Raw genomic sequence first — 27,801 nt, forward strand, 5'->3', positions numbered from 1 at the left:
TATCGAATCCAAATCCGGACATACTTCGGGCTTTTGCGATACCGAATGGGGATCGTGCTCATAGTTCATCGCGATTTTTGACTCTTTTGTGAGATGATTGAGAGTAGGACTAAGCTGAGTACAGCCAACGTGAAACAGTCAAACAGTAATCATATTAGACACCTAGATACAGCATGAATTCATACTGATGAACACATCAATCGACTTAACTCTAATCACGGCAAAACAGTCGTTGCTCGAGCAGTGTTTAGAAAGGTAATAGTTCGCTAGATTTAACTCGATTTAGGTAGTAGCTAAATACACACGTAGGAATTCTTCCACATTTGATGCCCATTGGTCTCGATCAACGTAACAAAATGCCAGGAAAGTGAAGTTCATGAGAAACTTTACGCGTTCTCTAAGTTTAACTAGCAATGTGTAGTCCTCACGTCGTCATCACTTGAGATCGGCCCTGACACCACCTCCGATACTCGGTACCTTTGGCAACTTGAATCCACCCGGAACCTGCTTCTGAAAGACCTGGTGCGGATCATACTTCTCGCTTGTCGCAAGTAGCTCTTCCAGAGTGCTCTTACTCCGGTGCTCAATGGGGTTTTGCCAGCTCTCAGCGTATGTCGCTTGAAGATAGCTTCTATGCAAACCCATCTTCTTGGCCTTCGCCTCAGCATCCTCCACTAGCTTTTGTACCGTCTTCTCCACGGCCTCGTCACTGTCCCTCTCATTCTCGTCGACGGAGATGCCCAAGTGGATGTACACAAGATTTCCCTGCGTCTGAACGGGCCCCAACGAATCGACGGCACCGTTGCGTTCCGACATGACGATGGGAACAGGCTGGTACGCCATGGCGACCGCAAAGCCGTCAAGGTCAAGGAGGGGAGTGAAGGCTGCGTCGGCGAGCTGGAAGAACTCCTCCATCATGTCAGCAGAGGGCGCAAAGCTGACGGTGGCAAAGATCCAGCGCTTCGGGTAGGATGCGAGTGCAGCGTACTCGCGCGAAATGGAGGTGACGTTGTCGACGCGGATGGTGTTGGAGGGACCACCGGGGAAAAGGGGCTTCTGCTCGATGGCGAGGAGGGGCTTGAAGACCTCCGGTTCGATGACGGGCGGGTCGCTCTTTGTGTATTGCAGGCTATTGCCAATGAACCAGCTTCGTGTGACATTGCTGAGGACTAGGTTGTTGATGTAGTGCACGTAGGGGTCATATGGATGCATCGAGGCGAGGGCCTCGTGGGCCTTGAAGTGTTTCTTTCGCGTGGAGATGTCGTGGAAGGTCTGACCGCCCCAGAACTTGCCTTGCGGGAAGGTTTTCATGGTGATTGCGGTGACGACGCCAAAGTTGTTACCTCCGCCGCGGAGGGCCTTCCAGAGATCGGGGTGCTGGCTCGCGCTGGCGTGGACAATGTCGCCGTTTGCAAGTACGACTTCAAACTCCTCAACCACATCACAGATGAAGCCGTAGCGGGGGGAGAAGAAGGAGGTTCCACAGTTAAGGACAGCGCCGCCCACACCTACACCCGCGACGCGGGCGCCGAGGGTGCTCAGGTCAAAGGGATCGAGCTGCTCCGTGACCTGGTCCCAGGTTTGGCTGGGACTCACGGTGATGGTCTTGTGGTCGGCGGAGATGCCGGCAGCGGGGATATTCTTGAGGTCAATGACGATGCCGTTCTCCATGTTGGCGGCACCCTTGAAGGGGGTGTGGCCGCCACCACGAATAGCGAATTGACATTTGCCGTTCCATGCTTCGGCACCGGCCGTGAGTGTGCGGACCGCGAGCGATACGTCGTGGGCTGACTCGGGCATGACGACGCATGCTGGCTTCAGGTCGGCTTCTTTGAGGCTGAAGTATGAGCCGATAGAGGACTTATAAGCTGGGCCGTTGGGGAAGGCGACAACGTCATTGCCCATCGATTTAGCCAGAGCTTCGCACTATTGAGAGACAGTTAGTATGATGCCTCGTAATAGAGAGATACAAGAAAGAGTACTCACACAAGTCGACGATGAAGCCACGGCTCCGTGAACGTTGCTTCCAGGGTTGACATTGCTGCCTCCAAGAGGGGATTGCACAGAGTCAACTTGGAAAGACGACAGGCCTGGCAGGCCAAGCAGAATCTGTTGGAGACCTGCACCAAACATGCTTGCTAACTCTTGGAAATGATCTGGCTGTACTGCGCTGCAATGGACGATGCCAACATTAATCACCAGGCCCATTGATCGCGAGGGAAGCTGCGAATTTCATAGCATTCACTGATCGGGTAATTAATTACTCGGCTTTAGTCTCACTGGTCGACTTGCCGAGCTTTGCTTGTTTCCCGCCCATTCTGAAATTGCCTTTTCGGGACAGCGGGAAATGCACGTACGGCGACCGACCATCCTGTTCCCGGCTGCGTCTCCGTTTCCCGGGACGGGCCCAAGCTGCTTGATTATACCACCTTTTGCCTCCATAAAGCGCGAGGAGACAGCATCAATGTAATTGATAATTGTTGAAGCTGCAAGTTTCAAAAGACAAGAGCCTAGCAGAAGCGATTTGTAACTATCGAAACTCCAAAGATGCCAGGCCGTACCACTGATACGCCCATCCGCAAGGTCGCACTCGCAGGCGTGAGTAATCGACCTTTCAGCTAAAGCATCTGCCCGCGAAAGCAACTAACAAGAATGACAGAAAGGCTACGTAGGCGAAAAGATTTACGATGAACTGGTCAACGCCGGGTATGATGTTACTGTTCTATCACGATCTAACCCGGAAAACGCGCCGAACGTCCGCGTCGTCGACTACACCTCCACAGAAAGCGTCACCGACGCCCTCCGCGGCCAGGACGCCGTCATCTCCGCCATCAACCCCGCGGGATGGCCGCACCAGTACAAACTCATCGACGCCGCCGTCGAGGCTGGCTCGGTGAAGCATTTTATCCCCAGCGATTTCACTTCCCTGTCGACGAACCCCGCAGTTGCCGAGTTCCCTTACTACAAGGACGCAGTGGCGATCCAGAAACACCTGAAGAAAAGGGCAGACGAGAGTGGGATGAAGTGGACGATCATCGCCACGGGCCCTCTTCTTGGGTGCGTGCTGAACGGGAATTACATGTACAACTACCAAGAGCAGACCGCGCTGCAGGTCAGCGACGTGACGCACCGTGTTAGTGTGACGCGACGACCTACCCTCGCCAAAGCCGTCTCGAACATCTTTGCCAAGTCTAGTGACATGGAGAGCGGCGCCATCTTCATCCAGGACTATACTACGTCACAAAAGGAAATGCTCGATATCGCCGAGAGGCTTTCTGGCAAAACGTGGCCTGTTCAGCATGTTGATGGGGAGGAGAAGCTCAAGGATGGGCTTGCTATGTTCAGAAGGGCGGAGGCGGAAGGGACTACGCCGCCCATCTTTGCTACGTTTCTGGTCATTCATAACACCATTTTTGGCGGAAAGTATAATACGGCTTGGGATAGCAAGGGGAACAGATTTCTCGAGTTGCCCATCATGCCGAAGGAGGAGTTTGAGGAACTGATTGCGACGAGAGTCCGGAATGAGCCTATCGACGGCGGACTGCCCTGGAACTCGGCCCCGAAGCCTAGAAATGCGGCTTAGGATGGCCAATGTTAGATTCTTGTTGCACAGCACTCAGATAGCAAATTGAAAAATCCATTGATAAGGTAATTGGAAATTCTTATAACAAAAAGCGCATTTACCATTGTGACAAACATAATTTAACACAATTTGTTTTATTAAGGGGACTCAAGCTATATAATCGGCTCCAAGTGCTGATTTCGAATTTCAGGCTTTCCAGACAACGAATTGGGGGCACGAGTAATGGTGGTCAACTTACAACGCGTGGGGTCAACAACAATTAGTCATTGGTCCCGTTCGCGTAGGTAAATCGAGCAAAAGGGAAAAGCAGGTATTGAAGGATTACAATCTCGATAGCTACTGTAGCAGCTCAAACGACTAAAGTAACGAAACAAGCTTGCAAAATATGTTAAAATCTATCTTCAATGCTACCTCAAGTCCAAAGATGGCGGCTGGAAGCCATTCCACTCCAGATAAGGCGTCGGAACTTGAGGGAACTCGTCAATCCCGTCCAGCATGACAACACCCATCCCGCCAGCGTGGTGAGTCTGCACATGGCAATGCAAAAGCCAAGCGCCAGGGCTCTCCACCTTGTACCTCACGACAGTCCACACAGCAGGTGCATCTCCGGCGATATCAGGCGTCGTGAAGGTATCCTGGTACGACGGATCCTCAAAGTTGAATACCCCGGGCGGAAGAGCTCGCTCCGCTTCCTCAACGGTGGCCCAGGGAAACTTGCCGACCCCGGAGCCGAGGAAGTAGACCTTGTTGCCGTGCTTGTGAACCGGGTGGCTCTGCGCAAAGGGGCCTTCGGTCTCTAAGATGATGTCAATCCACTCCCCGACCTGGGTGCGGAGGATGAGCTCGCTCTGGGGCACCTCGTTGGGTTGTCTGAAAAGGAATGGCGGGTCTCGTTCCTCGGCTGTCATGTTGTATACTTCTTGACCTGATAGACTCCATTCGTATGCTCCGTAAGGGCGGCCTGGCTTCCTCAGATACAGCTTGAATGTGCGATCCGGTCTGCGAGCGGGCTGTTGGGATGGAAATGGACGACCCTCTTCGGGTTTGAAAGAGCGGATATTTTTGATGAGAGGCTGTCCTGCATAGTTCATCTTGGGCTGGGTATTTCTTGGCTGCTGTGTCGCTCCGTCGTACGCCAACTCGGCAAAGCCCCCAAGAATCTGGTTGAGAAGGTCGTTGGCCATCCTTATCATGTATCGGGCTGGCTCCTGGTCTAGTTCCACGAGGACCGAAATCCGATTGCCATTGCCAATGTAAACACGGTCTGTGACAACAGGCTTGATGTATTGACCATCGACAGCATATACATATAGATCGTGATTATCGATAGAGACTTGCAGAGGATATAGCCCGCCAACATTCATAAACGTGAGGGCTGCCCAGCCTTCCTTGCTGTCGACATTGACGGTGAAGTTTCCCTTGGAATTTCTGCCGCCTACGCATTTTCGGATTGACTCGGCGGGCAGCTTGCCTAGGTGCACATCATAGTCACCTTGAAGTGCCTGGATCGGAGGCACGCAACCCTTCGCAGTCATATGGTCCTCGCCGAGATCCTGCAGCATCTTAAGAATAATAGGGTTCGTCATGCTGTCTAAGGATTCCGGGTCAAGACAGTACTGTGACCCAATGCCGTTGACAATGATTGCATCCGTGCAGGCGAGATCGAAGTTGGCAATCTCCTCGATATGGTAAAAGTCATCAAACTTGTACTGACTCCAGTCGGCGAGTAGTAGCGGCTGCATGTTCTGCTCAGCTCTCCGCATTGCCTGTTGAGCCTCCAGGCTCCCATCGATGAGGTGGAAAGGCCTGTCAACTTCCGGTAGTGCGTCGACAATGACCGCGCCGTAGAGGCCATCCATCAGCTGTCCTTTCGAGTGAGCGTGATAGAAGAACGTTCCCGGCTGCTCTGCGGTCCACTGATAGCGGTACGAGGCACCGGGATGGATTTGACTCTGAGTGAGGCCCGGTACTCCATCGCTCCAAGGTGTCTTGCGTTGATCGATGCCGTGAAAGTGTATGGTTGTGTCTTCCTGTAGATAGTTGCGGACTATGACCTCGACCTCATCCCCTTGCTTGAGATGCAGAGTAGGGCCAGTGAAGCTGTTATTTACGAGAATGGCAGCTCGTGGACCAGCACCGAGAGCGTCCACTTGGCCTGCTGTAAGATGGAGCTCGAAGCGCACGGTGCGCTGTACTGACTGCTGGACGTTGGACGTCCCAGCGTCCAGCGATGTTGCCGATGACCAGCTGGATAACGGCCAAGGCAGAAGGTAAGAAAGAAGATGAACAGGGTGCATTGTGATACTGATATTTCAAAACTTGGTGGACCTATTGGAACAAGGAAATATGACGAGTGTGTAAGTGCCTCTGGTTAGAATAGGATAGGCCAGACCATGAAGCAGGTGGGAGCTGGTGTAAGTTGGAGGCTTGGGCGCGGGAGGGCATGAAGCTTGGTCGATGCCATCTCACAGGGAAAGCACATGCGTTAGACTCGCTGGAACTTGCCGAACACTTGTAGCGAAGATGGCCCAGCGGGAATTGAAGACCGGTCGGTGCTGAGTCGAGTATCATAACCCCGAGCCTGCCCACAGCCATTACATTTCAGACAATAGTTCATCAATCGTCTGTACACGTTTCCCTTCAGTAGCACTCCGCTCGTCAACTTCAGTCCGTTATCTTATTCTGACTTCATTTCCGCCTTCTTGCTGCAGGAAATGCGGCTCTCACTTATAGCTCTTGCAGCGGTGCTGCTGGGCAGTGCATCAGCCAAATCCCTAAGCCAAGCTCTAATCAGCCATGGGTCGCTATCGATGCTTCACGATCTCCTGAAGGACCTAGATTTACTGGAAAGGTTCCAAACCGCTGAGAGGTCGACGTTCCTGGCAATGACGGATGACGCGCTCGTTGGTCTCGCCAACTGGGGTTTAAACATGAGCACTATCGACCCAGCACTAGCCAGTGCCATTCTTGAGTACCACTTTCTAGAGGGAGTCTTCACGTCGTCAGATCCTTCGTTGAAGACGGACGCCCAGCTCGCTCACTCTGTCTTGCGCCCACCAATTTTGACAAACGTCACAGATGGCCCGGCGGTGAAGCTCTCCATCATCGACGGCTCATTATCCGCAGAATCTGGCATCCAAAAGGTCATGCCAATCAATGAGTCGGACATTACCTACGACAATGGCGTCCTACACACCATCGATAGCAACCTTGTTTTGCCGCATAACCTCTCAGAAACCACCAACCTGGGCAACCTGCATAAGTTCTGGGACCTAGTTGAAAGATCAAAAACCAGAGAGATTCTGGAGGCCATGAAGGACGTGACTGTCTTTCTGCCGGATGACAAGGCAGTACGACAGTGGAGCTCCGCGTTGGGATCTCTTACACCGGAGCAACTGGCAACGATAGTCGCAAATCATGCCATTCCCAACCGGGTTCTTTATCATAGCGCCTTCTCTGCTGAAGGGAACGAGTACAAGACTTTGAGTGGGATGAAAGTCACCGTCAGTCGTGACTCTCGTGGTAACATCTTCGTTAATGAAGCAAAGATCCTCAAGGAGGATGTGCTCATTTTCGGTGGCGTCGCCCACATCCTCGATGGGGTCTTGGTTCCCTCGGGGCACAGAGGTAAGTTCGAAGTTAAGTCCAAGTTATCAGAGCCTTGTGTGTTAACTTCGTTTTGTAAATTCAGCCTGCCAATCGCTGCTCAATGAGCTTCGGGCCTACACGGCTTTGTATCCGTCTTCGTGGAAGGTCATGGGGAAGACATTTGTCGTGGCCACAGGTGCCTTCTCACTGACCGTTCTTGCATTCCTCACGGTAAGGAATCGAAGGAGCAAGAGACGGTTGGTTTCCTCGGCGTGGACAACAGCAAGCTGGGAGGCACACCTGCGAAGCATCACCAGTGAAAAATATCAAGACGTGTACGCTTAAGTGAACGGAATACAATTCTATTATTTGGACAATTATCGCGATTTCCGTCAATGGTGTTGTGGTGACCACGTAATAAGTACCACTGAACGCCTGTTTAATGGACCCCTCAACTGCTGTTGCTTGACTCCCACACCTAACATTGGAAAGAAACGCACCACAGCGCATAGTTGATCAAGCCACCTAACGTGCTTAAGTGCTAATCTGATTACATGTTCTCAGAGTTCTGTAGGCTTTCAAAAGCCATGATCCGTAGGGATACTCATGTCGTAATCGATTCCAACCGGCTTGGCTGAGCCACAAGGTACCAGCGGCCCTCAAGTTACTGATTGACTTTGCCGAAGGACGGCCCTATGGCGGCGACTGGGTTTCGGGGATCGATTGCCGCACCCAACACAACTAGCCCTTTAGCAGAATTCAGCCTAAGCAAAATACAATTGTTGATAGGTGGTCCCTCCATGCTTTTCAATGGCTACGTTTCGCTCGGGAAAAACGTCGAAACGGTACAAGGAGCAGATCCCAGGCCTTATCCCAATGATACGGTAAGATCAGCGCGTCAGTTCAACCTAGTCAATTACACGTTCCCGGAACAATCGGGAAGCATTCAGGTATGAAGCAGAGCAAACCCCGAGCTATATGTGCAACGGCTTTAGTGACCAGCCCCTAGGAAGGAAAATGATGCTCATTTGAACCTCTTAATTGCGTGATCCGGCTTCCACGGCAACTGGTGTTCAAGGTGTAACACGGCAGACGGGCTTCAGCGGTCGGGCTGTTCCTATACGACCTGAGCCATGGTCACCGTGTCCTCGTGAAGTCTGCCCCTGTAATAAAGCAAAGCGGCATTGGGCCCTTCGCCTGCGGAACGAGATTACTGTCAAATCCCCCCAAGACCTCCAAGAACATTCTCAGTGATTCAGGTGGGTGTTCTCACTCATTTGCTAAAGTGAAGTCCGCATTTCTATATCTACGATCTTTGGACAAATTGTAACTTACTCTATTCCCGTTCACCATTCTCTCTTCAAAGTCAATCTTTCCATTCTTTCCTTTTGTATATATCTTAAACCTCTGTGACAATCAGCTCAGTGCAAGGTTTACATCCACCATGGCGCCGCCAGCAGACGAAAGTCCAGCAGAAGTCACCTACGCAGATGAGCCACTGTCCCTCGACGAGCAAGTCATCGCCAAGATTCAAGGCGGGGACTTCATCGTCGACTGGCTCAGCCCAGATGACAAGGGCTGCCCCCAGAACCTGCCCATACCCCGCAAATGGCTCATCACGCTGGTGCTGGCGCTGTATGTGCTATCGACGACCTTTTCGTCGTCCGTGTTCAGCGCAGCTGCTGGCGTAACTGCCGCTGAGTATAATACCACGGTGCAGAACATGGTTTTTGGCGGCACTTCGCTCTTCATGCTTGGGTTTGCTGTTGGCCCCATCATCTTCGGGTATGAGAGCCTTACCCCTGCATCCCTCGCCAATGAGCTGTGAAAGTGCCTGGGCTAACGACTTCCACCCTACGTTACAGGCCTCTTTCGGAACGCTATGGGCGAAAGCGCCCCTTGATGGTCGGCTACGTGACCTTCGCCCTCCTCCAACTCCCGGCAGCCAGTGCACAAAGTCTGTACACAATCTTCGTATTCCGCTTCCTTCAGGGTGTCTTCGGCGCCGCGCCGTCCGCCATTCTGAGCGGCACACTCGCCGATATCTGGACCCCGAAGCAGCGGGGCTTCGCCATGCCCTGCACGGGAACCTTTCTCATGATCGGGCCCGTCCTCGGTCCCATGATCGGCTCGGTCATTGTCAAGAGCCCGCTACTGGGATGGCGGTGGATCTTCAACATCACGGCCATCTTTGCCCTTACCGTCGCCGTGGTCACATATCCAGCTTTGACCGAGACGTATTCCCCGATCCTCTTAGAAAGACGAGCAAAGCGAATGCGTCATATGACGCGCAACTGGGCTCTGCGAGCAAAGTCTGAAGAGCAGGAGAGCAATCTCAATGACATTGTCGAGAAGTGCCTCTCGCGTCCGGCCAAGATGCTCTTTTTGGAGCCCATCCTCTTAATGATGTCCACTTACATCTCCGTCGTTTTCGGTATGCTACGATCTTAAACACGTTTGCAACAAACCATTGACTAACGACATCCTAGGACTCATGTACATCTTTTTCCTCGCCTACCCAATGTCTTTTGAACGCGAGCGCCATTGGGACTCCACGTCTGCCGGCCTCCCGCTCCTTGCCATCTTGTTGGGTACGATCCTTGGTGGCGCGCTCATCATCGCGACAGTCAACACCAAGTTGTCGCCGGATCCTAAGGCTGGCCGCCCACAGGAAAACAGGCTGTTGCTGATGATGATCGGGACAGTCTGTCTGCCCGTCGGTATGTTCTGGTTCGCGGCGACGAGTTCGCCATCGACGGACCCCTGGCCGCAGATTGTTGCGGGCGTACCTATCGGTATTGGCATCATCTTGATAAACATGCAGGGAATGAACTACATCGTGGACTGCTATGGAATTAACTCCAACTCGGCGATCGCGGCCAACACCTTCATGCGATCTCTTTTTGCGTCAGGATTTCCAGTATTTGCGTGAGTCTTCTCGAATTTTGCCCAAGCGTTTTACCGCCGTGTTTACTGACTGCATCAAGTACATCCATGTACACTTCGATTGGCGTCGCCCGTGCGACTTCACTGCTGGCTTTGTTTGGCGTAGTCTTAGCTCCTATCCCATTCCTTTTCTATCACTATGGGGACAAGATTCGAGCTCGCAGCAAGTGGTCGCCCTCGTACGGACGATGAGATTTCAGGCCCGTGTAACAGAGCGGGCACTGAATGGAGTATGTGTTGAACTTTATGTCGGAGGAGACAACAGTAGTTGATAGATAAGGCAGCTCTTGCAAACGCGCCGCATGTGGGATGGTTGTAAGTTGAGGCTGACTTGAGGTGATTTGAGGATAAGTAGATTGGAAATGAGGATTAGAACAGCATACGCATATCAACTAGTTCTCAATCTTATGTTAGAAGTCCCGAACTCATAATTTCCTAAGGCATACTGCAGATTATATTTGTACGTGTATCACTTAGGTCATTCGTTCGAATTCCATCTTTCAGGTGCCTCAACTCTTACCGGTCGTGGCTTGCCTCGAAGCTTTTTGAGATCTCGATGATTGAGTGCAACAACTGTTGGGCTAAATAGTTTTCTGATCTAAAAGGACACCAAAAGAAATTTAACAGTCCCTTTTCATTGATGCGAAGTTTGTAGTGAATCGATAGCTACCTTACATGATAGCAAGATGAAATCCATCGACGAGGCAATCAGCAAAGCTCAGGAAGGAGACTTGATTCGCCTAGCTAAATTCAATCATATGCTACAATCTACTTTAGTCCGTGCGCAGTAGCTATCCTGCCCTGCATCCTTCTACTCGCAGCTCTGGTCCTCCCAGAAGAGGAAGAATCGAGTCTCGATGCTCCGTCTCGCAGGACCGATATCATCAGGCGTAGGGAAAGCACTGTGAGGAGTGCGCCTAGCACGTCCATCCTTCTTAGAATCAAAGATCTTAATGAGAATAACATCGTCCCTCGTCATACCGCCGCGGAACCACCACTTATGCTGGTCAGGCGTTTCGGGCGGCGCAACCTGCCACATATGGTTCTCAGTAGGCTTGTGAGGCCACCGGAAGGGAACGCAGTGCATGGTATCGTGGAGCTCGTCGTCTCGAACGGATCTGGCATCACACAGGGCCAAAGGCTCGCGGTGGACCTCGTCCATGGGTCTCCAGAGGTTGACAATGGCCCAACGGTGCTTTCCGTCGTGCTTGGCGCCTTCTCCGGGAGGAAGGTCATCATAAAGGCGGCGCTTGGCGCCTAGGTCAGACTGGTCGATGTGGACGAAGCGGGCGGAGAGCAGACCTCCGTCTGTCATGGCCATGTCCGGCTTGTCCTTATCCTCTTCGGGGTCTGTGCTCTCCCACTGACGCTGGCGGATGATGTGGGAGATAACACGGACATCACTCGCTCCGGTCCTGATGGTTAGGTAGGTCAGTAAAAAGTTGCGAGTCGTCTTTTTCTAGGAGACACTTACAGCTTTCTCATGAACTCCTCACATTCGGCATTATAAATTTTATTGAGCTTTTCATCGATCGGACTCCACGGGAAGTCTTTGTACGAAGTAGGGAAATGCTCGAATTGGAATCCGGTCTTGTCCAGGCTGAACTCGGACTCCTTGCCACGAGCGTTGTAGATCTTGACCGGCCGCGGGTCGTATTTGCGGCGCATCTGGGCAAAGGTACCGCCCCAGATCATTTCGTCGCCGCCCTTGGTGGGGCACAGACGATAGTTGAGGGTGGCATCGTAAGACTCCTTGTTCAAGTTGTACACGCCAGCGAGCTTTGCGCGCTCCTCGCTGTCCTTCTCCGCGAGCTCGGTAGCGGTGTACTCGATCTTGTCTCCGGAGACTTTGAGCTTTCTCTTGACTTCGGTGTCGAGGAAGGCCAGCTCGTCCTTTGTGGCGTAGTTCAGTTCAAGAGTAGGCATGATGGGCAAATTATTATTGGTGCAGACTTATGAGCTTGACTGTCGAAGTGGTGTAAACGTCCGACAAACACTTGCACAAGTTGACCTTTAATATCCTATAATTCGGTGCGCTTCGGCCGTAGCAGCAGGCCTTCCGAGCTTCATATCGATCACGGCGTTCTTGTCACCGATGCATCAAGTGCCGGGCTATGTTCCCTGGTTTTTGCGGTGATTGAGTTCCCGGTCGCTGTGCACGGGTCTCAGTTTCGATGAAAGGTGTTGCCGGTGGATACAGACAGGTGACCCCTACGAAATCACAATCTTGCACATACATGGCTGGCCCAGATCCGGGTATCTTGAGGATGAGACGAAGATCGCGATGTAAAAGGAGCTCACTGGACCGTCTAATGACCCTGGCCGAAGGTTCTCAAGTTGTTTGTTCCGAGGCCATAGTACGGCAGACAGCAGTAAGAAAAGTAAGAAACTTCATTGGACCTGTCTGGAGCCACAGATAGTGTGGGACCTATCGCTACGTGTAGGCTCCACGCTCAACTCTTGTAGGTTGGCATACAGCTATTGGGAATCCTTCGAAGGTGGTGAGGAAATGGCCATACGACATATCAGCTGTCCATTGATATTCCTCTCAGTTGGAATTTCGGGACACATCTTCATTTGTTCAGGGAAGCTTGACTTGAAAACATTGCTGAGGAGCGTCAATGACTTCAAGTTACAGTAGCCGTTAGGGTCTGCCTTACGATGCTTCGACATGGCTTCCTACGCATACGTATCGCATCTAGAAGAGCAAATAATGAAAACATGAACCTTGATACATGCACGAAGAAATAAGTGTTTCGATCAAAGAAATAAGATATTCATGGTAATTTGGACAACTTTAGACAACAAAGTAATGGGTCTATTCCAGTTACTCTTCGGCCAACATGCTAGAACGTATAGTGCTCTGCCCATCCCACAACACAGCTAAGTTGAGCATCAGCAATTGAGGGAGCTAAGTCAATTTGCAGCCACGGATGATTTTCAACTTACCGACTCCGGCTCATATCAGCGAAATTAAAATGGTCAGGGATGAACTTGCCCAAAAAGTCAGGATCGTCACGCATTTTCTCTATGCACCCAATATTGGGTACGATTATTGAGATGACCGAATCGTAATCCAGTAACATGGCACTAGGCGCGTCAGGGAACAGCTTCTTGAAGTCTGCTTTGGCGGAAGCATCGTTGTGGGTCTATTGACGTGTTAGACAATCTGTTCGACGAACGCAGGACGTTCAACATGCCACAGTATAGGATACAGCTCCATATTTCTCAAGAAGTGGTTTGATGATCGGAGTATTTACGCTCTCAATATGGTTGTGATGGCTCTGCTCATCTTGATCTGCTTTCTTATACACGTAGATGCTATAAGCAAAGTTGCGCTTTGGTTGTTCGAGAGAGCCCATGCTGTCTGTTTTTGAGGTTTAGTTGTCGGAATGAGATTTCAGGGATCCAGACGGCGGCTCCCACAACGCAGGCCTTGCGGAAGGGGGACATCACCTTTTAGATATCTGCAGTGCTCTTCAAATCCGGAGCTCTCCTTTCTCGCGTTCTGTCCCAAGCTCCAAGCTCGGCTCCAGTCCACATATGCATCCTTTGGCAGCGTGGCTACTATGGGCCCTAGCGCTGAGTCGGGCACTGCGAAAGTTCACAGTTCCCCGGCCCGGTTACCGCGGGCGGGAAACATCGCCCAAAGAGCTCTGGGCTGCTAAATCGTCTACCTGCCGATAATCTCAACTTTGTCGACGGCAAAAGCCTCGATTCCGCGTAGCCTCCGAGTTATAGTTCAGAGTGCAAATTGTGCGATCGCCGGCTCGACATTTGGATCAGGGAGATATTGACAAGACAGTCTGATGCATCTCGTTTGCTTTCTACTTGGATATGATATAAATGCCAATATTCCTTGACTTTTACTTCGTCTGCTCACCACCCAATTCTTCAGTTAACACATAGACCAGACAATCGTCTATCGTTCACTGCAGCACCACCACTTTCTCTCCACTTTAGAATACGCAACATCTCATATCTCATATTTACAACTCTCTTCACGATGGCTGACCGCAAGATTGTTCTCATCACTGGAGCCAACAAGGGCCTTGGATACCAAGCAGTCAAGACATTGCTTGGGTCCAAGCAAAAGTACCACGTCTTCTTAGGCAGCCGCGACTTTGCCAAGGGAAAGGCCGCTGCTGAGACTGCTGCGGCTGAGGTCAAGTCTAACAGCACTGTGGAGCCACTCCAGCTCGATGTTGAAAGCGACGACTCCATCAGAGAGGCGTACGAGACTGTCGCCAGCAAGGTTGACAGGATTGATGCACTTGTCAACAATGCCGGTATGCCACTCCTGCTGTACTTTAGGGGTTAGGCTCCGGAGGCCTTAGACTAACTCTATTATCTTATTCAGGCGTCATGCTGGATCAACAGATTGAACGCGGCAACATGACGGTCCGCGAGGCCTACAATAAGTCCTGGGACATTAACGTCACTGGCCCCCACATCATCGCAGACACATTCCTACCGCTATTGCTCAAGTCTCCTGACCCTCGTCTCATCTTCAATACCAGCGGTGTGTCCTCGCTGGAAAATGCGGCCGACTCTTCTCACTTCACCTACAGGGTTCCGCCAGCCGGAATTCCCAAGCCTGTGGGCACCATTTCATACAGAGCGGCTAAAGTCGGCCTTAATATGGTCATGCTCGAATGGGTGCGCATGTTGAAGAACGACGGTGTCAAGGTCTGGTGCGTTGCTCCTGGCTTCTTCGCCACTGACATTGGCGAGGGTGATCCGGAGTCTATGAAGAAGATGGGTGCCGGAGACCCTTCCGCTGGTGGCAAGGCACTTGTTGATGTTGTTGAAGGAAAGAGAGATGCCGATGTTGGAAAGGTGGTGAACATGGCGGTTTACGGCACGCCTGTGCAGCCTTGGTAGTTGAGATGACTGAAAGTTCATCTAGATATAACTTGAAATTTCTGGCTACAGTGATGTTTACGACGGATCTCGTGAAAAAGCCTCGTCTCTGCCGTTATTATGGCGGATGTGCCAATTTAAGCCTTTTGCAAACATCGATACTATCTAAAAGACCCAAACATGTAATTCTAGTTGCCTTGGCAATTGCCTCAGAGAAGTAGCTTCAAAGACAATGTGATGCAATCAGATAACTTCGTATTTCCGCCCCTGATGCAGTCAAGATCGAAAGGCTGTCATATCGGTATTAGTGAACAATCAAACAGGGCCATCATACATTTGTGTCCATGAGATGAGGGCTGGTTCCATAAGGACTCACTGAATCTCAAAAAGCTCTTAACTCATCGTAGAATTTTTGTTCCGAGCCAGTTGTTGGATTGGCTGCGCGTTTCGGTCATTTACCGCCATTGTCTTGTATGCAAGGTAACACTGATAGTTCGATTTCCCTTTGGTCTTCTCAATTTGCCTATATCGCTGGATACATAAAGTATAGTTATGATCTCAGAACATTGCTAGTTCTCTCTACTCCAATTCTTGGTCCTCCCAGAACACAAGGCACCTGATCTCAATACTCTCCCGTGGTGGCCCAACATCCTTTGGTGTCTGAATTGCGGTGTGCGGCACCCGTCTAGCTCTACCATCCAGCTTGGTATCGAATATCTTGATCAGGAGCGCCTCGTCCGGGGTCATGTTGCTGGCGTAATACCATTTATGCTGCGGGCTCGCCACCATATGCCATTGCTCGTTGTCCTTATTAATGGTGTTGGGCGGCTTGCCCAGGACAATGCGTGTGGTGACGGGCCGAAGATCAGACTCTTCGACGCTTCGCGCATCACAGACCGCCAGCGGTTCACGTTGGACCAGCTTGAGTGGATGCCAGACGTTGATAATTCCCCACCGGGTCTTGGTCTTGGTACGGAGCATCTCTGCTTCGGGAAGCCGATCGAGCACCACCTCTGCCCCTTTGTACGATTGATCTTTGCTGCGTGAGTGCCGCTCTCTGAAATATCTATAGCGTTGTGGTACTTACCGACGTGAATGAACATGGCGGGTGGCTGCATGTTCAGGACCTGGGAGTCAGGAAGGTCATCCGGAATATTTAGAATCTTCTCATGAGGATCACGACGTATGACATGAGGGGCAAATGGGTGCACGTAGGTTGCGCCCGAGCTGTGTGACTTGTCAATTGATATCTTTGACAATCGATATATGGCTGTTCCTACTGTCTCATCAAGAGCTCTTGGACATCCTTCCGAAGCTGGTCGGGGAGACCAAATCTGTAGTCTCCCTCCCAGCTCCTTTCTTGAACAGTGCTCTCCACGACCTTAAAGCCCTGGGTGTCGAGATTGAACTCTTCATCACACGTGCGCATGTCTGTGACCGGAACGAGTTGTCGGTTGTACTTGGTGCGCTGAAAGCCCACAGTGGCGATCATCTGAACAGGAAATGCCTCGCCCTTAGGCGGCGGTTGGTGATAGTTGACATAAGCCTCAACAGACACCGGCTTCTGAGTGGAGTGCGGCATATTTGCAAAAGACAAAGACAATGATAGCTTGCTACAACGAGCTGGAAGTCGGATGTCCTGAGGAGAGTGGTGAAGCATTAGCCGCGGAATCGGTGGGAAGTGGAAAGCGGATAGTGGGAATGTCAGTCTTGCATTTAATGAGTCCACGACTCCCTTCAGTCGGGGATTGAAGACGTGCAACACGCAGAGCAAAAGTTTGCCCCGAGCCTGGACCCCGCAAGTAGGAATTTGTACCAGGAACTTACCGACTATCCTCAACTAACATTGACGGAGTCCTTGGCAGGCAATAAGGACTATTCAAAAAAGTCCTCGAGGCGCCGCTTCCAGAGACTCCCCGTTGACTCCCCGACTGAACTCACTCTGAACGCTACCAAGCAGAGCGGTCTGCGGATTATTTACGCCCTTGCTTTGCCGTTCGGACACGCAAATAGGTCCAATTCAAGCCCCGAGACAACAAAAACGGGCCGGGCCTGAATTCACACCATCAGTATAGAGTTTCGAGGTGCCGTAGTCGACCCTGATTGGTCAGTCTCTGATCAAATTGGCCAAGTTGGGCAATAAGTTCCCAACTTTTACCGGTCGGAGAACCTTGCGCGGTCACTGTTCGCCGGTAATACAGTTACCGATGACCCCAACTGCAGCTCTCACAGCATGTTCGTCGTGTGTCTTCGGGTGGAAAAGAGTCGAGGAGCTATCTGGCTTGATATCAATGCGGAGCTTCACCTCTGATTCAATTATGTATCACCGAACCTCGTCGCGATCCATCTGTGCTTCCGCTTAGGTTTTCCCAGTGAACTGATAAAATAAGATCGATCTAGTGCCAATTGTCTGATGTTCAGTCCACCTGGGGAGCCAGGGCTCCTAAAAACACGTTGTAAACTCCCGTACCCGACCATATGCTATGAGTATGTCGGGTTCAACTGGGGTCACAATCAAACTACAATTCCCGGCATTGATGCTGAGAAAATAACTCTAGATAGTCCTGTTGCCGCGCATTCCGAGGGAATGGTAACTCGAGAACGAGTCAAACAGAATATGCAAAGAAATAAAGCAACCCGATTACCTTGGTCATGGTGCACATCCCCCGAGTCAAAGATCTCTCTTCGTTGACAAAGACTTCTTTCCGCTGCAGCTCCATCCGTCAAGATACATATTGCCAAGACCTTGTCACCCAAAACACACGACGTCCCAGCTCTTCCAGCCAAACTTCGCAAACGCCAAGCACACGTCGTCCAAGCTCTTCTAGTCAAGCTTCGTGTACGAAAAACAGTCAAGACACAGCTCCGGAAGAATCTCAAGAAACATACTTCAACATGCCTTACATCCCCAACCTGCCTCAGATCCCCAATCGCTATGCCGCGGCACATGCCAACCCCCAGGGTGAAGGTGATGCTCGCCCGACTGCACTTCAGATCATTCAAGATGAAGGTCTGGTTGGCAAGTTGGATGACAAAGTGGCGTTGGTGACGGGCGGCACCAACGGCATTGGCCTCGAGATTGTTCGGCATCTAGCCAAGACCGGCATGAAGGTATTCTTCACTTCGCGTAACCTTGCGAAGGGTGAAAAGGTCAAGACTCAGCTGCAAGGTGAAGATGCCAGCCTTAGACTGGAGGTGGTGGAAATGGAATTGAGTAGCTTGAAGAGTGTCAAGAAAGGCGCAGAGCATGTTCTAGATAGCACGGTGCGATTGGATGTTCTCGTCAACAACGCAGGTAAGTGATGTTGCCATTTTTACATTCAAGTTGCATCGCAAGTTGTTGCTAACTCAGACGATCCTTAGGCATTGCAGCAACACCACGCGGCTACACAGAAGAAGGATACGAGCAGCAGTTTGGCGTCAACTACCTCGCGCACTTCTACCTCTTCCAACTTCTCAAGCCTCTTCTTCTGGACACGGCTGCGAACAATAACGTGAACGTGCGTGTGGTCACCACCTCTAGCACATCTCACACGGCCTCGACTGTCCTCCCAGAGAACAATTACGACACGGCCAACCCCAATGGCAAGGGCTACGAGCCTGGCGTATCCTATGCACACTCTAACACGGCAAAGATCTGGTTCTGCAATGAAGTCGAGCGCCGCTACGGATCTGAGGGGGTTCACGCTATCAGCATCCATCCCGGTGGCTTCGGCAGCGGCTTGATGGAGTCTTCGGACGAGGAGACTCGCAAGATGCTGGAGAAGCTCATTCAGATGCCTCATATCAGAAAGGTGTGGAAGAGTGTTCAGCAAGGTGCTGCTACAAGTGTGCTGGCGTGTGTGGGTAAGCAGTATGATGGCGTTGGCGGGTTCTACATGGAGGACTGCGGTGTTAGCAAGCCCATTCCCGATGATACCAACTGGGCTGGATATGGTTTCAAGTCGTGGGCATTCGACGAGGAGGGAGAGAAGAAGCTGTGGGCTGATTCATTGAAGATGGTTGGGTTGGAGGACGAGCTCTAGCTGATTTGAACCGTCTTGGATCTGTCTAGCTCTAGAATCAAATCCACAGATATTCCTTTTTTTCTATACTCCGTTATCTACTATTATTCTATGAAATATATTCCGAGGCTATAGTGGCATCGCCAAGTCCTTCCCCTCATGAAGTGGACGAAGTGGTGGTAAAGAACACTTGGAGGTTCGGAAAATTAATTACTGACTTAGACTGTTTATCCAAGCTGGTTGGAGTCTTTACCAGTTGACTTATTTGAAATCCTATCATATTATTCGTTTCTCACTTGAGTACTCTTCATGTTGAAAGATCTAAAAATGTCGTGTTCCTGGTCATGCAAGGTCGGACCATCGAGGCCAGAGGAAACCTCAATTTCCACGTTTTCTCGACAAGTAAGAGGATCGGTAATATTTCTGGATTCGATTTGAATGTCCTCATGTCTTCATTCAATATGAAAGAGCAGAAACGGTGCCCTCGAGCTGTGGACACCGCGATCTAGGCATCTTGTTCTTTCACTTGGATCGACCGGCGGTTGGACATGTGGGTTCCCCGACTACTTATGTTTTACTGGGTATCGCTGATGAGAAAAGTCTACTTGTGATGACTGAGAGGCATCACTCGGTCTAGTTTCAAGGTAACATCTTCTGCTCAAGTTCCTTCCACAATGGGGCTCTCGTATACTCAATTGGGACAATACGATCGGCGATGAATCATGAGGAATAGCGGTTCACCCTGGTTTTCAACATGAGCAGCCAAGCTGATTGGTAGGTTCACTCTGTCAAAACTCTAAAAGTACAGATACCATTCATCTCGGTAGTGGCTAGTGACAGTTACAGTCTCAGAAATACACTCATGTGGGCAGCAGGTGGGCGGAACTCGAGGACGCGGTCAAAGCCTGGCCCCGGTCCCCGGCAACGCAACCTTGATCATCGGCGAACCCAGTTGGGCTATGAATCGCGATGACAATAGTAGCGCCACGGCAATTAGAATAAAGGCATCCGAATACCAGTAATCATCTTCACTTCGTACGTCCTTAGTTGTTTTTCCGTGCCAATATTAGACATTTGCTCGAAAGTTCTCGCTTGAGCGGATCAAACCCTCATATTTTCCACTTCCCAGATTGATCAACCAGATCTCAGCCAAATATGTCGCCCCCTGAAAGCCTCGGGGATCCCCTCAAAAAAGAATGGCAGTCTTCCGAAGCCCTAGCGAACGGTTCCTCTCTGGCCAGCAGTATGCAAAGCAGCGACGATTCGACCGGCACGACGGAATCGCAAGAGAAAACAGAGCCCGAGCCCGAGGCAGATGAACCACCATATCCGACAGGCGTTCAGTTGGGACTCATTGTTTTTGCGCTCTTTTGCTCAGTTTTCATCGTGGCAGTCAGTCAAACCGTACTTGCGACAGCTATCCCGACCATCACGAGCGTCTTCAATAGTTCCGATGACATTGCATGGTACAGTACGGGAGAACAGATCACGGCCGTTGCGTTGCAGCTTCCCTTTGGTCAAGCTTACTCGCTTTTCAACAACAAATGGACGTTCTTGACCTCAGTGATCATCTACCTCGCCGGTAGCGCGGTTTGCGGCTCTGCACCGACGTCAGTTGCCTTAATCATTGGTAGAGCCATTCAGGGTGTGGGCATGGCAGGCGTATTCGGTGGCTCATTCATCGTCATTGCTCGCATCACGCCGCTTAGAAAGCGGAGTCTGTTTGCGGGCTTATTCGGTGCTGCATATGCCATTGCCAGTGTTATCGGACCTATCATGGGTAAGTTGCTGGTTATCTGTCTCGTGATCCGTACCCAACGCTAATATTCCTGTAGGTGGTGCTATTACCCAGAGAGCTTCTTGGAGATGGTGCTTTTACTGTAGGTTTTCTTCTCTATCTTCATACCATGGGTTCAACATCTGATATTTGTAGTCAATCTCCCGATCGGAGCTGTAGTAGTCGCCGTCGTCATCTTCTGTTTGCCCCCTTCCCTCTGCCGGACCTCAGCGGAGCTCAGGTCCATGACCCCGATCCAGCTGGCGAAGAAGTTTGACCTTCTTGGCACTACCCTCCTACTGGCTTCTCTGGTCTGTCTGATGTTAGCGCTCCAGTGGGGCGGTGGTGAGTATCCGTGGAACGACGCGCGCGTCATCGCAGTCTTGGTTGTATTCGGGGTCACACTCCTCCCGTGGATGGCACTACAGTACTTTCAGGGAGACGATGCTACAGTGCCTCTCAGTATTGTGAAACAGCGTTCCGTTGCGTCTTCTAACCTTTACCTGCTCTTCTTGAATGGAGCTTTTGGTGTTTTCATCTTCTACTTGCCTGTTTGGTAAGTGTTGGAAACAACTAGCCATCTAGATGTTGTTGCTTACACTAAGGCATTTAGGTTCCAATCGATCCGGGGAGATGATGCCGAATCCTCTGGCTTGAAACAGCTAGCACTCTGCATCAGTACAGCCGTTGGCTCAATTGTAGCTGGAGGTCTTGTGATGGCGATTGGATTCTACAATCCATTCGTAATTCTGGGTTCCCTCCTGGTCACAGCCGGTTCTGCGCTCTTGATGACCGTCAAGTCTGATGCTGCACTTGGCATACTGTAAGTCTACCATCTACTCTACCGGAGATCCTTCAGGTTACTGATAACGATTTTCAGTGTTGGCGCTCAGATTCTTGTCGGTGCTGGCGTCGGTGTCGGAGCCGAACAGGCCAACGTAGCCGTTCAGACCGTACTGCCCAACGAGAAGATTCCCAAGGGCACTAGTCTGACCCTTTTCACGAGACTTTTAGGAGTTGCTCTATCAGTACCTATTGCGCAAAGTGTCTTCCAGCAAGAGCTTTCCAAGAACCTTGGTAGTGCCGTTGCTGCTAAGATTTATGGCGATGGCGGAGCTACTCAGATTAAGGACAACCTGCAAAAGATTTTCGGAAATGGGACCGCTGAGTATCAGAATGCATTGGACAAGGTCAACACTTCCTTAACGAGAACTTTTGAGCTGGCCATGATCCTAGCCGCCATATCATTCCTCTTTGCAATTCTCTTGGAGTGGAAGAACGTCAGAAAGGAGAAGAGGTCATTTGACGATGCGAAGGAACAGAAGAGTCAGCCTAAGAAGTAATTTAGCAAACAAGCACAAAATCTTTGGGCTTCGGTGTATATTAGTACCAGAAAGCAATTTTTCACCAGCGCCGTTGGTCGTAGATAGTGACAATTTACCAACAATACAAGTATGAAGAACTGGCGAATCTTCGCTTACGAACTGGCTTTGGGCTTTGATCTAAGACCTATGCCATAACTCCACAAGCATTGACATATCAAATGTTATCATAGGAACACTCAAGGGAATGAGGAGCCTGAGGACAAATTGTGTCTCTGGCAATTGAGGTCCCTAGCGACCACCCAACTCACCACCACACTAGATATGGACCATTACACAGGATTCACAAGCTGATTTGAACCACATAGGTGACGGTTCGATGTAATAATGAGTCTAAACCGCTCCTTAACACGAGCTCACTTCTGCGAAACCTATGATTTCAATCAGCAAGTCAGGTGTTTTCTCGACTAGAAACTCGAATGCTTCATCATCAGTATTTATGGAACAATGTTCTCAAATCATATGGAGACATTTTTCCAAGTCACTGGGTTCATCAGATTATTGCTTCATGCCTGGAGGATTTCACTGGCTGGGATAAAGTTCCACTATACTCCAAACAAATTTTCTATCGCCGTTTCCCCCTCAAGGTAGAGGAAAGGAGCCCAAATGTTTCACAGCCAGATTCTAAAACAGTTACGATGATCTTTCAAACTGCTTTCGATTTTTAGATTGTTCCAATAGTCGTAAAGCTCGATTAGGAAGGCGGAACTAATGTTCCACTGGCTCACTTGTAGACCGGGAATTGAGGTTGAGCTCGGGTCGGGGAATCGGGGTGGACACCGCGAACCACCGGCAAATCGACAGCAGAACCCGGGGAAACATATTGAATGACAGAACTCATCCCAAATGAATCGGACTTGGCAACGGGTCTTGGCGAGGATCGGTATTCTCCCAGTTCATCGATTTGTGTATGATTCAGAGATGATGGTCAATGGCTCGTAGAACCGGCACCTCGGCACAGTAGTCAGGCAAAGCATGCGCCCATTCTAGTTCAGTTCTATGAAAGACATTGACTGCCCACAATACGGACTTAGGTTTGTCCAAAAATCAAACCGAGACCGATTCCGAACTTTTAAACACATTCCTTTCGACGCAAGAGGCAGAATTGTGGATAGTTTCTAGCCCAATCGAGACTGCGTACGTTGCTACACTCGTTGAAAGTGGTCCAGTCCATGAGGATGTCTTCACTTCCAGGCCTTGCGGCCGTTTTTCTAGCGGCCGCAGGTATGGCTGGCGGTGTGGTTGCTGAAGAAGTGGGCATTGCAGGACATGGACTCATTGGCTATGGTATCACCATGTACCAGGTTAGTTGTTATGTTCAACATTGTGGAATCTCATGGACTAATTCCTCAACGAGCCCCTGTGTGCGTACTCGTGTCGTGTGGCACTTTCAGCCAGTCCGCTTAATTGCAGCAATGTGATGGAGATTCATGGCATGACCATGGCCGATACCTCGCCGGAATGCTATGCCAATGACAACGTCTTTCTGACTTCTTTTGCATGGTGCATTCATACGGTGAGTTCGGCCCTCTGCTTAAACCAGAACCCAAAGCTGACTAGCGTCTTCCCACAGAGATGTACTGATCTCTCAATATGGGAGATCGAAAAGTACTGGCAGTCGACCGAAGCTAGCATCCGCAATAGCCATAGGAGGCTTGACGAACCAGGCGTCAATGTCAATGCCTACCCCCCAGCGCCGAAGTGGACCTACCAGGAGGCACTCAGCAATGTGAATGGAACTCCTACAGCCACTGTAGTGTTTGCATTGCCTCTGAAGGAAAAGTCTCTGGTGTCAGATGCCGACTATCAAGTGCAGTACAACACCATGGGCATGTTCGAGAAGATGGAGGTTGCCCACGAGAGATATGGGTAGGTCTTGTCTTTATGTTCTGGGATGAAGTCTTGCTAACCTTGTCAAAGTCTCATCCTAATTGCCCTGGGCGCAGCAGTCCCAATCTTCTTCTCTTTGCTTCGGTTTATCCCGCTGCCCAAACTGCTTATCTCGAAGATCCACGCTCTCTTCATCGACCCACCGTTGTTCGGGCGGAGACACAAGGCTCCTTATTTCAACCTGCTGATCATGCCAACACGTGGTCAGGCAATATTGATCTTCTACATGGTAGCCGTCAATGTCGTCCTCAGTGGTGTAGGCTACGACTCGGCCCAGCCCAACGCCTGGTGGGTCAATAACAAGGACCAGGAGCTCTTGACGTCCTTTAGCAATCGCATGGGTGTCCTGAGTTTTGCGAACTTACCGCTTCTCATCCTCTACGCCGGGAGAAACAACTTCCTCTACTGGGTTACTGACTGGACCCAGTCCACTTTCATGCTCTTGCATCGGTGGACCGCGTACTTTTGTACTCTTCAGGCCTGCCTTCATTCGGCAGCTTGGCTTCAGATCTACGTCAGCATGGGCCAGCATGATATCGAAGCCAAGCTGCCCTACTGGGTCTGGGGCATCATCGGCACGCTGGCAATGAGCATCTTGTTGCCGGCTTCGGTCATTCCCTTCCGCGCCAAACTCTACGAGCTGTTCCTGGCTGTTCATATCGTCCTTGCTGTTTTCGCCGTGGTGGGATCGTACCTACACATTGTCTACAGATTCCAAGACCAGTGGGGTTATGAGATCTGGATGTACATCTGCTTCGCCGTTTGGGGGTTCGATCGGGTAGCGAGAGTAATCCGGATGGCGAGGAATGGCTTGATGTGGGCTGACATCACCATCATCGACGAGGAGTATATGCAGCTGGACATTGACGGCGCGGTCGGGAGCGGGCACGCCTACCTCTACTTCCCAACACTTACATGGCGACCTTGGGAGAGCCATCCGTTCTCCATTTTGGCCTCCAGAGTGAAGCCTGCTTCAGCAAAGTCGATGAATCACAGTATTATCCCACCTCAGAGTTCGGGTAACTCCTACTCAAAGGAGTCGAGTGTTATGGAGGTGGCTGCTGTCAAGGAGAAGTCCCGCGTCGGGCTTTCGTTCCTGGTCAGATCCTTCACGGGGGCAACAGGACTGCTTCGCTCACACACTCGAGTGCCAGTTTTTGTCGAAGCAGGGTACCTTCCACACCATGACCTCAGCAAGTATCAGAAACTTGTCTGCATCATAGGAGGTGTTGCTATCACAGCTGTAGCCCCAATTCTGCAGACGTATCCCGGCAACGCGAAGCTGTATTGGTCTTCGCGAACCGAAGGGCTCGTTCAGAGCGTCGATCTCAACGGCGTCGATGCAAACGTCTCGGTAGGCAACAGATTCAGGCTCCGTGCTGTCTTGGAGGAGGAGGTTGGCAATGCAGACGGCAGCTTGGCGGTCGTCGTCAGTGGGCCTGCACCGATGGTAGACGAAGCTCGCTGCATTGTGAGCGAACTCGCCCTGCGGGCATCTATTCGAATAACCTTCATCGACGAGACGTACATATGGTAACATTGATCAGTCTCATACTTCAACTCATACCTTTTATGAAGTGGCGATCACCGTCTGGAACGAAACTTGGAGATAGGGCATCACATAGCGATACCATAGCTCACCTTGACCTCCGGGTATCAAGTTAGACTAGGTAGTCGTTCAATCCACGGCTGATTCTTTTACCAAGACGATTCGTTGTGCTGGGAAGACAGCCCGTTGCAATCAGTATCGTAACAGGTTTCTTTGCCGCCAAGAGAGAATGGTGCGTAAAGTTTCGGTTCTACAATAGCAAGTAAGTTCAAATGCGAATGTGTCAACTCGCTCTTGATGTCCGACGTCGTGTGTTCTTGAGAGCGATGTTTACATTACTCTTCAATCTAGTAGTGAGGTTGAAGATGACACTTACCAATGCAGAAACTAGCTCTAGTACTGTCAGAGCGACATCTCGTTCGCCTCTGAAGGGCAAGCTTTCATGGCGTATATAAGGATCACAGGGGATTGTCTTCTATAATTAGTGTGTGAAGGATGTTGGCACAGTTGATAGCTGAACCAGGCTCATGACGATCTTATGGTTTTCGGCGAATCAGAAGTGTTGCTCCAGGGTCATCTGCGGTTGCCTGTCCGGCATGCACATTATCCAACATCTCGCGGTTGTCACCAAAAGGACTTGGCAGCCATCATAAGGACGATGAGTCCATTACTGGAAGCCTTTCTTATGTTCTTCTGAAAGACATTGATGAAGCTGTGACCGAAATTGATCGGTACTTCAACTGTAGCTTCGGCTTATTGTAATACCATGGCCATATTCGGCGACTTACTCTAACCGAAAAGTAAAGCGAATGAGCGAGCTACGATCAGACGAGCCATGGACGGCGCCATCACTTCAGCCAATCGACTTCATCAACGATTGCATAACGTACGGCGCATTCACAGCACCGTATCTTCGTCATGGAGCTTAGAGAGTACCACTGCCAGATGTTGAAGCGTATATGATTGACGCACTCAAACACCATAATGTATCCACGATACTGACTTCGAGAGCTCAGTTTATCGGATGGTACGATAACCTCACCGCAAACGAGCCCGAGCCTTGGACCCTTTCACACATACGCGAACCACCGAGCTTTCTACCGATTTGGGCTAATAGAACCGAATGGGAGTTTTGATGAGGAGTGCGCTGTCGAGCTTCGCTCCCATCTCAACTTTGAGATGGATGACGATATTGTAGGGATAGGTGTAGGTAGATCCTTCCATTCTCAAAGACATCGAGTGATTCCGAGCTTCTGCACTCTAGGTCTTACATAACCATAACGACACTATGATCGGCACTTAATGCCATCCTCCTCTTCTATTTTGTCCCGTCATGGATCAAAATGATATCCAGAAACGGAGAGCTGGAGCTCCTGTTTTACTACAAGACCGTGGCGCTGACTACCGATCGAACACTTGGCCTTTCAGCCGAGCAGATCGGAGAATATCAGCGTTTGGGGGCAACAACAGCCTAGAGAGAATGAGCTTGGATTCCCGCCTCACTTTTTTGCATTCCAAGAGAACTTATCTCGTGTTACTAGTTCTCCTGGCTTTGATGTGGTACTTGCTCTTCCTGCTATACCCCATTCGGAGGAAGACATTAGATATCACAGGGCGTCCGAGTGATCGGCAAAGCTGGAGCTTGGGACAAACTGTTGCGTTAGCAACGTGGATCCCAGTGGTCGTGGAACTCGTGTACATGTGTACGTGTAAGTCTATGCTGATGATTCCGTCCCATGACCCGCCTCTGGCGTGATACTGAGGTCTCTAAAGTTGGAATGAAGTCTGGTCGGGAGGGACGACTACCGGCCGGCTACGAAGCCGTTCCAGTGACCACTGGACTTAATGATAGCGCTGAGCCTGTCCCACTCAGGACTTCTAGGACTTAGGGTGGAAGCCATACCACCAAAATATGACGGGTGCCGCATGAATTCATTTTCCTTCAACACTTACGTAGAGCCAAATTCTTTAGCTCCGTCTCAAGATCTTCAGATAGCACTCTCGAAGTTCATCCTTCGATCTACTATCAACATGCATTTTATGGCATACAAAGATAAGAGTGATACTGGCAACATGAACATTGCAATTTATGACTCATAGCAGATTATCATCACTCGGTGCCCGTACTGTTTCAGTATTGTCCAAATAATTCAGCACTTCTGGATGAATAGCGCAGTAAATCATGCCCAGTTAATGGTAGGATGCCCACTATCTCCCTG

The 27,801-nt window shown here is 50.6% G+C and overlaps 14 protein-coding genes across 14 annotated transcripts; 9 read left to right on the forward strand and 5 right to left on the reverse strand.

Annotated features, from left to right (window-relative positions):
• Positions 1 to 435: 435 nt before the first annotated feature.
• CCOS01_09899 (FAD binding domain-containing protein) lies at positions 436 to 2,208 on the reverse strand (the record flags this gene model as incomplete). The annotated part of the gene is made up of 2 exons (XM_060458056.1): positions 436 to 1,926; positions 1,987 to 2,208. 2 exons carry the CDS (start codon positions 2,206 to 2,208, stop codon positions 436 to 438), a joined length of 1,713 nt encoding a protein of 570 aa, XP_060311221.1.
• A 339-nt stretch (positions 2,209 to 2,547) lies between these two features.
• Positions 2,548 to 3,583, forward strand: CCOS01_09900 (uncharacterized protein; the record flags this gene model as incomplete). The annotated part of the gene is made up of 2 exons (XM_060458057.1): positions 2,548 to 2,598; positions 2,660 to 3,583. The coding sequence occupies 2 exons, from the start codon at positions 2,548 to 2,550 to the stop codon at positions 3,581 to 3,583; spliced, it is 975 nt and encodes a 324-aa protein (XP_060311222.1).
• Positions 3,584 to 3,990: 407 nt separating this feature from the next.
• Positions 3,991 to 5,880, reverse strand: CCOS01_09901 (multicopper oxidase; the record flags this gene model as incomplete). The annotated part of the gene is made up of 1 exon (XM_060458058.1): positions 3,991 to 5,880. One exon carries the CDS (start codon positions 5,878 to 5,880, stop codon positions 3,991 to 3,993), a length of 1,890 nt encoding a protein of 629 aa, XP_060311223.1.
• A 96-nt stretch (positions 5,881 to 5,976) lies between these two features.
• CCOS01_09902 (MFP1 protein) lies at positions 5,977 to 7,516 on the forward strand (the record flags this gene model as incomplete). Its single annotated transcript, XM_060458059.1, has 3 exons — positions 5,977 to 5,997; positions 6,295 to 7,210; positions 7,275 to 7,516. 3 exons carry the CDS (start codon positions 5,977 to 5,979, stop codon positions 7,514 to 7,516), a joined length of 1,179 nt encoding a protein of 392 aa, XP_060311224.1.
• Positions 7,517 to 8,615: 1,099 nt separating this feature from the next.
• On the forward strand, positions 8,616 to 10,309 carry CCOS01_09903 (MFS transporter; the record flags this gene model as incomplete). Its single annotated transcript, XM_060458060.1, has 4 exons — positions 8,616 to 8,956; positions 9,037 to 9,605; positions 9,661 to 10,099; positions 10,159 to 10,309. The coding sequence occupies 4 exons, from the start codon at positions 8,616 to 8,618 to the stop codon at positions 10,307 to 10,309; spliced, it is 1,500 nt and encodes a 499-aa protein (XP_060311225.1).
• Positions 10,310 to 10,928: 619 nt separating this feature from the next.
• On the reverse strand, positions 10,929 to 12,043 carry CCOS01_09904 (uncharacterized protein; the record flags this gene model as incomplete). The annotated part of the gene is made up of 2 exons (XM_060458061.1): positions 10,929 to 11,532; positions 11,592 to 12,043. 2 exons carry the CDS (start codon positions 12,041 to 12,043, stop codon positions 10,929 to 10,931), a joined length of 1,056 nt encoding a protein of 351 aa, XP_060311226.1.
• A 920-nt stretch (positions 12,044 to 12,963) lies between these two features.
• On the reverse strand, positions 12,964 to 13,479 carry CCOS01_09905 (uncharacterized protein; the record flags this gene model as incomplete). The annotated part of the gene is made up of 3 exons (XM_060458062.1): positions 12,964 to 13,000; positions 13,067 to 13,266; positions 13,378 to 13,479. 3 exons carry the CDS (start codon positions 13,477 to 13,479, stop codon positions 12,964 to 12,966), a joined length of 339 nt encoding a protein of 112 aa, XP_060311227.1.
• A 644-nt stretch (positions 13,480 to 14,123) lies between these two features.
• Positions 14,124 to 15,001, forward strand: CCOS01_09906 (short-chain dehydrogenase; the record flags this gene model as incomplete). The annotated part of the gene is made up of 2 exons (XM_060458063.1): positions 14,124 to 14,406; positions 14,478 to 15,001. The coding sequence occupies 2 exons, from the start codon at positions 14,124 to 14,126 to the stop codon at positions 14,999 to 15,001; spliced, it is 807 nt and encodes a 268-aa protein (XP_060311228.1).
• Positions 15,002 to 15,559: 558 nt separating this feature from the next.
• Positions 15,560 to 16,562, reverse strand: CCOS01_09907 (GA4 desaturase; the record flags this gene model as incomplete). Its single annotated transcript, XM_060458064.1, has 3 exons — positions 15,560 to 16,014; positions 16,068 to 16,207; positions 16,261 to 16,562. 3 exons carry the CDS (start codon positions 16,560 to 16,562, stop codon positions 15,560 to 15,562), a joined length of 897 nt encoding a protein of 298 aa, XP_060311229.1.
• A 1,313-nt stretch (positions 16,563 to 17,875) lies between these two features.
• On the forward strand, positions 17,876 to 19,005 carry CCOS01_09908 (short-chain dehydrogenase; the record flags this gene model as incomplete). Its single annotated transcript, XM_060458065.1, has 2 exons — positions 17,876 to 18,275; positions 18,344 to 19,005. The coding sequence occupies 2 exons, from the start codon at positions 17,876 to 17,878 to the stop codon at positions 19,003 to 19,005; spliced, it is 1,062 nt and encodes a 353-aa protein (XP_060311230.1).
• A 1,134-nt stretch (positions 19,006 to 20,139) lies between these two features.
• CCOS01_09909 (MFS transporter) lies at positions 20,140 to 22,104 on the forward strand (the record flags this gene model as incomplete). The annotated part of the gene is made up of 5 exons (XM_060458066.1): positions 20,140 to 20,764; positions 20,820 to 20,864; positions 20,918 to 21,317; positions 21,375 to 21,584; positions 21,642 to 22,104. The coding sequence occupies 5 exons, from the start codon at positions 20,140 to 20,142 to the stop codon at positions 22,102 to 22,104; spliced, it is 1,743 nt and encodes a 580-aa protein (XP_060311231.1).
• Positions 22,105 to 23,584: 1,480 nt separating this feature from the next.
• Positions 23,585 to 25,570, forward strand: CCOS01_09910 (ferric reductase transmembrane component 4; the record flags this gene model as incomplete). Its single annotated transcript, XM_060458067.1, has 3 exons — positions 23,585 to 23,659; positions 23,717 to 24,012; positions 24,064 to 25,570. The coding sequence occupies 3 exons, from the start codon at positions 23,585 to 23,587 to the stop codon at positions 25,568 to 25,570; spliced, it is 1,878 nt and encodes a 625-aa protein (XP_060311232.1).
• Positions 25,571 to 26,391: 821 nt separating this feature from the next.
• CCOS01_09911 (uncharacterized protein) lies at positions 26,392 to 26,857 on the forward strand (the record flags this gene model as incomplete). The annotated part of the gene is made up of 2 exons (XM_060458068.1): positions 26,392 to 26,468; positions 26,599 to 26,857. The coding sequence occupies 2 exons, from the start codon at positions 26,392 to 26,394 to the stop codon at positions 26,855 to 26,857; spliced, it is 336 nt and encodes a 111-aa protein (XP_060311233.1).
• Positions 26,858 to 27,137: 280 nt separating this feature from the next.
• Positions 27,138 to 27,471, forward strand: CCOS01_09912 (uncharacterized protein; the record flags this gene model as incomplete). Its single annotated transcript, XM_060458069.1, has 2 exons — positions 27,138 to 27,291; positions 27,356 to 27,471. The coding sequence occupies 2 exons, from the start codon at positions 27,138 to 27,140 to the stop codon at positions 27,469 to 27,471; spliced, it is 270 nt and encodes an 89-aa protein (XP_060311234.1).
• Positions 27,472 to 27,801: the final 330 nt, after the last annotated feature.

This window comes from Colletotrichum costaricense, assembly GCF_030867565.1.
Source record: "Colletotrichum costaricense strain IMI 309622 chromosome Unknown Scaffold_10.1, whole genome shotgun sequence".
NCBI lineage: Eukaryota > Fungi > Ascomycota > Sordariomycetes > Glomerellales > Glomerellaceae > Colletotrichum > Colletotrichum costaricense.